This window comes from Polypterus senegalus, chromosome 9 (genome assembly GCF_016835505.1).
Source record: "Polypterus senegalus isolate Bchr_013 chromosome 9, ASM1683550v1, whole genome shotgun sequence".
Lineage (NCBI taxonomy): Eukaryota > Metazoa > Chordata > Cladistia > Polypteriformes > Polypteridae > Polypterus > Polypterus senegalus.
Genome location: NC_053162.1, coordinates 153,033,301 through 153,044,818, shown reverse-complemented (window position 1 = coordinate 153,044,818; position 11,518 = coordinate 153,033,301). Strand labels below are relative to the sequence as shown.

At 39.7% G+C, this 11,518-nt stretch overlaps 1 protein-coding gene across 2 annotated transcripts; it reads right to left on the bottom strand.

The window, feature by feature from the left end:
* Positions 1 to 596: 596 nt before the first annotated feature.
* On the bottom strand, positions 597 to 9,653 carry anapc13 (anaphase promoting complex subunit 13). Of its 2 annotated transcripts, none has more exons than XM_039764044.1 (3): positions 9,465 to 9,653; positions 2,204 to 2,322; positions 597 to 1,036 (listed from the first exon to the last, which is right to left on the bottom strand). In XM_039764044.1, the coding sequence occupies exons 2-3, from the start codon at positions 2,300 to 2,302 to the stop codon at positions 911 to 913; spliced, it is 225 nt and encodes a 74-aa protein (XP_039619978.1). In that variant the 5' UTR covers positions 2,303 to 2,322; positions 9,465 to 9,653; the 3' UTR covers positions 597 to 910. The 2 variants fall into 2 exon arrangements, with proteins under 2 accessions (XP_039619978.1, XP_039619977.1); XM_039764043.1 differs by having other exon boundaries at positions 9,471 to 9,651.
* Positions 9,654 to 11,518: the final 1,865 nt, after the last annotated feature.

The window sequence follows — 11,518 nt, the reverse complement described above, 5'->3', positions numbered from 1 at the left end:
ACCACAGGGCGCACAGCAGGAACAAATCCCAGGCAGGGTACCACCCCACCACAGGGCACACCAAGCACAATTTAGGATCGGCAATGCTCCTCACCTGCATGCCTTTGGACTGTGGGAGGAAACCGGAGCACACGCAGAAACGGGATAGCTGAATTCTGTAATGAGAAAATCCGGTGTATGTTAACATTATTTTTTATTAAATTCACATGCAAGTTTACATAGTCCACTCATACCGGTAACAGCGTTTGAGCGTGGGGTTGGTCAGCCCTAGGCCACATACAACCCTAAGGCCGCCTCTGTACATGGGCTTAAATGGAAAGGTATTAGCTGTGTTGTCATCTGCATGTCATTTTTAACTGATGGCTGGTTAAGGAAACGAGCAACAAAACCTTAATAATGCGGCTGTTTAAAGCTAAAATAGGATTCAGATCCCTTAACTGCCTAACAGGCGAGGTAACTAAAACAAAACTGGTTTAGTAATAAACAAGTTTTACTTAAGAAATTGGTTAAACCGAAAACTTGAGTCACTGCAGTCCTCCAGGGTGATATTGAGGAGCCTGGCTTCACGGTAACAAAAGATAGCTCACTTCAAGAAATCTGTTGACTAGTAAATTTTTTATTTCTTTGAGCATGTAAGTCTGCAGAAAAAAAACAAGCCACTTGGAGATCAGCCACGTGCAAATACTTTTATAGGGGACAGTCTAGAATATAAACTGGAAAACAAAAAGTTCTCTCCCTCGCTCTTAGGCCAAATGTGTTATTTTTGTGCAATTCACACAAAGTCGATGAGCAGTGCAAGGTGGGATTGGTGGGCACACTAGCTGTTACAGCAGCAGCTTTAAAAGAAAGCCCTGGGTGAGGCACTTTGGAGGAACATAAATGGTCAATGTACAGTTCAGCCATGGTAGGCTTAACTCCCAGGGTTTGGAGTATTTTCGTGTAAGCTCTGAAGAGCAAGATCAGACCATTTCATTTCCTGTTCTTTGACAGATTCAGTTGATCCTCCATTGTCCTGCTCTGGCTCTGGAAGTTCATTCTACAAATGACAAAACAGAGGATGGGAAAAGTCAGATTGCATACAAACCATCGGGCATTAGTAAAACAAAAAAAGTTAAGGCACTTTGTTTTTCTTCATGTTTTCATATTTAAAAGCTGAGCCTCATATACTTGGAAGCAGTTCATGAGATATTTTCACCGTAGTGCTATTTTACTACATGCCTTGTCCGTTTGTGGCACCACCCACCAGCTTAAACATATTCAAAGCAGTGTCACCAAACAAGGTGGGCTTGACACAAGGTGGGGGTCTTAATGGAGGCTGGGGTGCTTGGGGGATCAGGCTATAATCTGTGTGCAGCGCAAGTATGCCATTCCTCTACTATTGAGGAATATCACAATCGGTCGTTCTCAAGTCTTGGTGACTGACCCCTGTGCCTGCAGGTTTTTGTTTTAACCAGTTTCACAATCAGCGAGTTCATTTTCTCCCTACTCAATGCCATTATTTAATTAGCTGTTCTGTTAGCACTGGACAAGAATATACATCCAGGAAAACTGTAATCTGATGAAGGTACAGTATATATAATCCAGTTTTGGTAAAATATTGTAACAAAAAAAGAAAGTCTGCATCCTGTGACTCTTTTGTAAAAGTAGTACATTGTTACCTTTTTTCTCCCAGCAACCCCTGCAGCAAAGCCAAGGCTGGACAATAGTGCAGTGATCAAGAGTTGCTGAGAAAGGATCTCCATACAAAGTAGCACCCACCTTACACATAGTCTTTAGTGCCGATTATTAAGTAATGTGCATACGCTGTTGATGAAACGCTCACTGTAACAGCCTGGATACTGCACCTTAACACTGAAGAATACCTTAGTGTCACGGTGGAATAAATGGACAAGTTTGAAGGTATAGAAAAGAAGCACTTGTTATTTGTTTTAATTACAAATCTATCAGCATGCAAGATTGTAAACTACCATTGTAATTGACTGTTAAAGCTGAATAATATAAAATATAGGTGCATTAAACTTCACTCCCAGAATCTTGTGGAATAGTACCATCTATACTACCATAATACACTATGGATTGGTTGCATTGCCGTAGCGGAGGTGCATTTCTGCCATTTGATTCTGGCAGTGAGGTTCAGGTACACCTATGCTGTAAGTCACTAGTTACCAGATTAACACTACAACAGAGTGACCAGTTCTCTTACTAAAGGGATTGTAACATGTTCATAAGGTAAACGATCTTCTTTCCAGGCATCGTCAATAAGATCCAAAATCCTCCCGTCTCTCTGGACTTCACTATCCATCTTGTTACATTCAGCTATTACTACGAATAAAAACAAACTATTAATTCTCTGGCAAAACAAATCAAAAAAATAAATTGTCATTCAATCAATATATATTGCATCACAGTACAGTCTGATACTCTTATTGATGACCAGTAATTGCATACTGCATGATAACGTGCAGTGAATACACTTGACTTGAGCATTCCTGGTTCTCATCCTTTCTTTCAATATACGTTTAGTGTTTGTTTGCTCAGAGGTTGATGTGCTTGCTGCTTCCTGAGCAGCTCTTCTTTTCTTCACCCTAGTAGCCTGCTGCTTCTCTTCTTTCGTCGGCATCTTTTTGTGTTAAAACTGATTAAGTCAGTGTTTGTGTTGCAATTATTTAGTATATTTTCTTTCATTTAACACTTAAGCTGGCACTTAAGTCTTCAATCTGCCTCAAGAATGATTAGCGAAGGTGGTAGGGAATGAGAATGAATACGCATGCACTGCACGGCCGCCCTACTGTGCGCTGCCGAGAGTTGATTCTACAATAAAATGAAATAAAAATAAAAAGAATAATAAAAATCATCACCCTGAAAGTGGATAGCAGATGTCACGTAGTATATGTGTACCAAATTTCAAGTCAATAGGCAAAATGGTTTGCAAGCTACAGGTGATTTAAAATCCTGGACAGACAAACAAACAGCCATGGTAGTGTATTATATAAGAAGATTTGCACACAGAGGTTTGTGACTACCATTATGCAAAAATGTGTAAAAAATTGCATAGTTTAATGATGAAACTAACTTGTTTTCTTCCTAAAAACAAAGTGACCAGTAAATGTTAATCTATACTAATAAAAGGCAAAGCCCTGACTGACTGACTCACTCATCACAAATTCTCCAACTTCCCGTGTAGGTAGAAGGCTGAAATTTGGCAAGCTCATTCCTTACAGGTTACTTTAAAAAGTTAAGCAGGTTTCATTTAGAAATTCTACACGTAATGGTCATAACTGAATCCTACTTACGTACATTTATACGTCCATAGCCTGCAGCTTGGTCACCGTGTGAGGCGGAGTTGCGTCTCCCAGCACCACGCCTCCCACGTAGTTGGCTGCCTGCCTATATTGTGTCCCCTATCCCCACACCTCCCACGTAATTGACTGCCTGCCCATATAAGGCTGTCCGTCAGCAGCAATCCAAGCTGTGAGAAAACAGTAAAAAGGAGGCGTGTCAGACGTTGTGGTACATTTTCTGATGCAGCTAGACGAAAATAACTTTGTGACGCTGCCGCCAAATACTCGCAGAAAAATCCACAAGTTAATACTGGGAATGCCTGTTAAACATCTTAGATTCACGAGTAGCAATTTGGGTGGTTAGATGTCTATCGAGGTGATCACCATCAATCAAAGAACTGTCACCGAGTAGTTTCCATGCCCGGAGATGGCACTTGCCTTTTCCATTCTCTTTGTTACATATTGTAGGCTCACTCTTGATATCCGGAGGAACATTCTGTCTTATGTATTGAATGACTGGGACAGGTTCAAGGTGTGGACTGATGACGGGACAGGAGATAATTATACTACACAGGAGCACTATAAGAGTGAAATGCTTAAGCCCTTCACCTATGGTTCTGCATGCGAGTTGATGGCTGCCGCTGAATTGTTCGGTTGTCGCTTTCAAGTGTACCAAAATGGCCAAATATTTTACACCTTTGGAGAACCGCCAATGCCTCTTAAACATCTTAGATTCACAGGTGACGATTTCAGTAGTGGACACTTTAATGTTTATGAATGTTTAAACTCTCAAAAGCTGGATGCGAAGTTATCGATGAAGCCGGTTGTATGCTTACAATGCTTGACAGATGCCGAATGTCACTTCAACACAAGTCCTGCAAATACTGTCGTAATTGAAACAAACCATGAAACTCAAACCGATTATGACAGCAGCAATCCAAGCTGTGAGAAAACAGTAAAATGGAGGCGTGTCAGACGTTGTGGTACATTTTCTGATGCAGCTAGACGGAAACAACGTCGTGACGCTGCCGCCAAATACTCACAGAAAAATCCACAAGTTCATAGAGATGCTGTTGCTAAATATTCGCAGGCAAATCCACAACTTAATACCGGGAATGTCTGTTAAACATCTTAGATTCACGAGTAGCGATTTGGGTAGTGAACACTTCGATGAATGAAACCTGTTATCTTTACAACGGTTGACAAACAAGGAATGTAACTTGAACACAACACGTCCTCCAAATGCGAACCTGATTGAAAGAAGTAATGATAATCAAATCCTTGATGGCAGCAACACTCAAAACAGTGACAAAACAATTACATTGACAATCATGTTACGTTATTTTTAAAATGTTTCCTTTTCTTTTTTCATAACTTCTTTAACACACTATTTTTGTGCTGCAAAGCACGGGTATTTTGCTAATAAAAAATATAATCAGATCAACTTTTAATAGGTTTAATAGTGTTATAACAGCATTAAAGGAATACTCCAGCCAAAAAGTATATGTTACTTACCCAGTGTAGTTGGTAGTGATGGCAGGGAAAAAATTTTAATCTCATGTTTTAATGCAGAATGGAGATTTAATAAAAGTTTTATTATAATAGGCATCTATGGTGACCAATGATGTACAATGGAAAACAAAACGTACATGGAAAAAAAAAAACTTGCATTACTTGTGCCGCAAGTGTCATGTGCTCAAAATGTGCATTTTTTGGTAAAATGTTGTTAAATAGATATTTCCTGTTGGTAATATATGCTGACATTTTCTGGAAGTAAGTAACGTGGGATTGTCTTTTTGAATTAAAAGATCTGCTTCTCCCCCTCACTCAATGGTCAAGATTCTTTTCCTTCTATCTACCAAGACTTGATTTTCCAGTTTATGAAGTGCACTGACATGTGGATTCTGTGGCACATTTAACATGATATTTTCTTCTTTTTGCATCATTTGCTACAGCCCTGGGGCCTCATGTATAACGCCGTGCGTAGAACTCTCACTATAACATGGCGTAAGCACAAAAGCGGAAATGTGCTTACGCACAGAAAAATCCAGATGCAGGAATCTGTGCGTACTCCAACTTCCTCGTTCTTTCGTTACATAAATCCCGATCAGCGTGAAAACTAACACTCGTGCACGCGCTTTATGTAACGCCCCAACTCCTCTCAGAATTACGCCTCTTTGAATATGCAAATCAATATAAATCGCCCTTAAGTGCAGCCTTCTGTCAAAAGACAATGGGAAAAGCACAGGGGAAATATAAGAATTTCAGTGAATACCAAGTGGAGGCAAAGGAAAAACATACTATTTGTTCAAATAAACCGTGGTATAATCAACAAAAGGAAGTTGATCGAGTGACATAGCGTGTTGGAGAAACTTGAAAGCTCACATTCACAAAATCGCACAGTGCCGGAAATAAAAAAGAAGTCACATATCAAAGTCGCCGTGAAAAGCCGAGTTGTAAGCCCACTGTCTGAGTGTCATATGAAAGCTTATTAGGGTACAGAGACAAAAAAGGCAAAAAGTGCAAAATGTCAACTTCAATCTCGACATTTCCACTTTAATCACGTAGTTTATTTTGTCATTAAAGTAGAACATCATAAACTTCATCTTAAAATCGTTTAATTAACCAGTTTCTCAAATCACATCGTAATTAAAGTAGCACGTTAAATGCTTTGTTTTGTATTTGATCTTCTATGTGCTCTATGTGTGTGAATCACTACTTGCTTTTTAAACCGGCTCTCTTCCTCCAACTGGACACAGAATCCATTACATTCGTGATATTACAGTTCTCTGAATAACTAAAATACTGAGATGTATACGTGATATCATTTTCATGATGATAGGAGTTAAAGCACGTTATTAAACATGTGTTTCACTTCGATGAAATAATTTATTGCAGCAGTACTCAGGGGTGGCTATAGGCTTGTGGTGGCACTGGGCAGAGGAAGAATCGGTGGCTCCTTCACCGCCAATGTCAGTAAGGTAGCTTATGCACGGCGGATGGCCACGTCCGTTGCAGACACTGCATAGCCGCCTCGTGCTCGTGACATAAGCATTTAACTTTTACTGAAATTTGTCGCTGCGTTTTTAGCTGAGTTGTTATTTTCTCTTTGTTTTATATTCAATATATATTGGCGTAGCCGTCACTGCAGTCAGTGCTTTTCATTCCCCAAGTAACCGATCGCCATAGGCCTACAATCAGCTCTGTAATAGACGTTAAGCCACCTGTAAGCTTAGTGTTTAAAGAACATTGAAATATCTTTGTAGTACATGTTTAATTATTCTATCCTTAACGACACTCCCAGTGAAAAATAGATTATTTAAATGAAGTTAAAGTTTTATCTGTATAATTTAAACATATTTTGCTGCATTTCACCTTAAAAATGATATCGTCATCATATGTAAATACGCGCTTTATAAAGTGGCTCAGGTTTTGCGATATTATAACTGTAGTGCAAGTTTACAGTGGGGTGATTGTACTTATAGGTACAAACAGTTCTACAAGGTGCAATTGATTGACTGCATTTAAAGTTCTTGGGATGAAACTGTTTCTGAACCGCGAGGTCTGTACAGGAAAGGCTTTAAAACGTTTTGCAGTGGCTGAGACAGCGTGTCCATGAAACTGTATACCGATAATTCTCTTTCCGATCAGCTGCTGCTGTGATTCACACTCTGATACAGTGATATAAATACTCCGAGTCGTGTAGTCAGAGTAATATGGAAAAAGATGATCCACTGTGGCAACTCCTAACGGGAGGAGCTGAAAGAAGAAGAAGAAAAATAAGAAGAGGAAGGTGCAGTGAGAGTAACAACGGTAAATCAGTTATGGTATTTGGAATACTATGGCTGTTCCCTGGACCATTATATTGTTACAAGTTAATTACAATCAGATGCGTTACACTAATAAACAATATGCAGTTAGTTTCGGTGTATTTATAAAGCCGCGTCATGAAAATAAGGAGTAATCACACAGGAACAGTACCATTGCTTTGACGCTGGGTGCCGCCAGTCTGCAAAACCGAGCGGAGAACTTGCGTGCTAAAAGGTATGAGGTACCGTGGAAAAGTGCGTGGCTTTACGCCAAGTGTAGGTTTTATACATCGCGATTTGAACGTGGAAAAGTTCTTACGCAACATTTCTGTGCGTACGCACCGTTTATACATGAGGCCCCTGGTCATCATGGATGCCTATTATATCAAACTTTACCTCCATCCTGCATTAAAACAAGACATTAAATTTTTTTCTTGACCATCACTTAACGAACATGGGGGCAAGTAACATAAAAAAAATTCTGCCCAGTGTATCCCTTCAACGATACCTTCTTAAATATTTTTTGCTTAACTTTACACTATTAAAATCGCACGAGGAGCTCAACAGATAACCTCACTTCTTGCACAAAACTTTAAGGCAGACGTGAAATTAAATTGAGCCAGAAAATATTTTAATGCCACTTTTCCTAAACACTAATCAGAAACCTAAGTACTGTAAATATAAAGCTGTCATGTCAATATCTCTTTATAAAACAAATGTCAGACGCAGAAAATGAAAATATGCAAATACTTTTCGGTTTTCTAATAGGACCGTTTTCATAGGCTCAGTTTAAGCTCATTGGTAAAATTATACATTTTCCATATATATCAAGCAGATTAAATCCTATGAAAATGTAGTATATCTTTACTGTGTTTTGTCTAAAATAATTATTTTGTAATAATTCTTTTATGGTGTCCATACAATCCATACAATTGCGTGATGGACTTAAATTTAGACTGACCAAATAATATTAATTTCAGAATGCTATCGTTTGAACAGAATAAAATACATATTCTGGTTAAAAAAACGCTTAGTAATGGTATTGGAAATTGTGATTCATTTAAAAAAAAAAAAAAACTTGTATTGGTATTAATTAAGGCGACCAGAATTTTTTGGGCTATGGGGGGGCGTGGGGTTGGCGCTAGAGGAGCGTAAAATCTACAGATCACGAGTAGGGACTTAAAACACGAGTACAAAGCGAAAGCTTATCACGTGATTTCTCGCCAAAGTTGCAGGATGTGGTAAAGCATAACCTCCGTCAAAACACCGTGCACGCGCGCCGGGTTCAAATTATCGTGGTGATGAGATACATTCAAAAGAGTGAACCAGCTGAAACCGGGGACAAGACAGGGACATGTTTCAGAGTGGGGACAGTTGTCCGGAAAACGGGGACGGATGGTCACCTTATATTACTTTTAAAAATGATACTGTGAGTGTATTCTCCGTCCCGACTAAAAGCGAAGTGCGGCATGCGCACTTGACTCGGTTGCAATCTTCCGCATGCGCAGACTCGTCCACGCAATATTATTTCCATGGCTACAGTCCTCTGGCTTCATTTGAAACTTTACATGTGCCGATTCTGCTTGATATTGAATGTTGTTTTGTTTGGTTCAAGATATGTTTGGGCCCATGAAATCCGCCTGGTCAGCACATTATGTCAACATTATGTTTCTTTCATTTCATAATAACAGCATTTATGTTGCAAAGGTGCAAGCACCCTAACCCTCCAAGGGTATATTATGCAGCCCCGCTGTTAAAACGGTCAGAAAATTCGAGTGAGCTTAAAAACACACACACACACACCTCCAACAAAACTCTTTCAAAACGAGCCTGCGTCTATTAAGTGACGCACTAAAAGACTTCACTTCCCAGGCGTCCCTGTAACCGGCACGATCGTTCACCGCTTTCCCCGCGAGGTCGGATGATTAAATGTATAGTGTTGTCTATTAGAAGCCAACATTCGGGAGCTAATCTGTTAGCAATAAAGTAATTTACAAACTATCCCATGCAACAACAAAAAATGTCTACAGCCTAAGGCTCTGGACTTCAAACCCTGAGGTTGGATGTTCAAATCCGACTACAGACACTGTGTGACCCCCGGGTCACTTGACCTGCCTGGGCTCCAACTGGAAAAAAACAAAAATGTAACCAATTGTTTCATAAATGTTATTAGTCGCACTGGATAAAGACATCAGCCAAATATGTAAATGTAATAATATTTAAAAGCACGTTCACCGCGTCGGCTCTTCCTTATCCCGCTTAAAGATCTTTAAAACCCATTACAGTTAAAAGTCTTTCTAAAACCATTCGAAATGCGTGCGTGTGAATAAGATAAAAATGCAAGCCACATATGAAAAAACAGAAAGGCACGTACTGTTACCTTTTCCACTGAAACTTATCGCAGCATCCAGTAGTCTGTTCAGCGAAAAAACGAGTCCGCTGCTCCATTGGCCGTCACATAAGTAGTTCCACTGAAGATTTCGCCCTTGAAATAGAGTAGTTTTAAACGTCACCGCTTTGGTACCAACTGTCTGCACACACCATATTAGCAGAGCTGCCAAGTCAGGAGGAATCCCCACATTTGGGGGTTGGGGGGTATTGGGGAATCAGGTCCATTTGGGGAGAAGTTTCATGAGAAGTAATTTAAGGAGACAAACATAAAACATGGGGGTGAGGGATTTCTCAAATATAACGGGTATTTTTTTATGTGGACTGCCTTACTATGGATTATCCAAATGCTTGATAAAATAGTAATATAGCTGCAGCAATAACCAACATAGTAAACACATTGCAGCAGCCCCGGCCTTTGCTCCGCCCACTGATCTCAAAGCTCGTGTATAATTAATTGGTTAGGAGTCCAAGTGGTTTGGCCAGCTTTATTAACAAAATTCAGTTCTCCGGTAAAGCATTAACAACCGAAGGAGAGCTGCTGTCAGTTTCCAGGGTTCCACGAAGCTGTGGGCTTAGCTTTACAAGATCAGAATCGAATCTTTTTAGTATATTTTGGTGATTTCGGCAATTGCTGTTTGTAATGACAACACCCAAAGCATCACATTACAGGCAGAAATTCAGCAGTAAGTGGAGTACAGACCAATTATATTTTAAATGTCTTATTTATTACTTATTATTTAAATTATTCATTTTTGTTGTTCTAAAATGTTTTGGTTTGTAACTGAAACTGTGATTAAATGTTATTTTTGGTTACTCACCATTTTCAGTTGTTCCATTTTAAAAATTATACTGTTCTTATAAAGGAGCACAGAATGCAGCCTTTACATCTTTAGAGGGGTGTTTTCTAGTATGGATTTGTATGTAGTAAGTTAATAATAATAATACATTTTATTTATATAAGGCTCAAGTTCATTAAACTTACATGTAACTACAGAATACGTTCAATGAATTTTTTTTTAGTGTAATTTGTTTATCAAGTAAGATATTTTAACCACTTTTGGATAAAAGACACTCATATCATTTGTGAAGATCCATCATACAGTTGTGCAATTGCATGGCATTCTTTTGCAGAAGGTGCACACTGAAATCAGAAACTTTAAAGTAAAACATAATCGGAGCACATGACAAGTCTTTTCTTCATGGGCACGGGAGGGGGTATAAAAAACAGATGCAAATCAGTTTGATATGATTTTTTGTTTGTTCTTTCTTTCGCCTTAATGATGGTATTAGGGATTTGTTAGTTTTCGCATACCCCTTGCGGTCAGAGTGCATGGTCAGCCATTGTACAGCGCCCATGGAGCAATTGAAGGTTAAGGGCCTTGCTGAAAGTACCAAGCTTAGAAGGATCTCTTTTGGCAGTGACGGGGATTCGAACGGGTAACCTTTGGGATACCAACGCAGATCCGTAGCCTTAGGGCCACCACTCCGCCCTAATACATATTTTAATTTCAAAGACCAAAGTTAATGTAAATCTATTTATTATTAACGAATATGACACGTGTTGATGCAGTTAGCTGTTAGTGCGTATAAACTGCATCGTGGTGAAGGGTCTGGGGACTCACCCCAGGTGCTCCCTACATGGACTTTGCATTCGTGCTCGCACAGGTTTGCTGAGGTTTCCTCCCAGGCCAAAGACATGTAGGTTAAGTGAACTGGCGATGCTAAATCGCCCCCGGATAGGTGTGTGTTGATTCACCCCGCTATAGGCTGCCAGCTTGTCCAGATTGCTCGTGCATATGCCCGTTGCTTACTGGGGTGTGTGCTCCAGCTGCCCTCTGCCCAGGATAAGTGGTTTTAGAGGATGGGTAGATCAACGAATAATATAAGCAGTACTTTCCAACGCACCTCTTATTTCAATTTGTAAAATAGTCAATACTGTACTGTAGATATAACATACAGTCTAATAGCCGCCTCGTTTGGCAAATAAATTGCCAGAATTCAATAGGAGCGACTGAGACAGTTGTGTGCGCTTGCAGT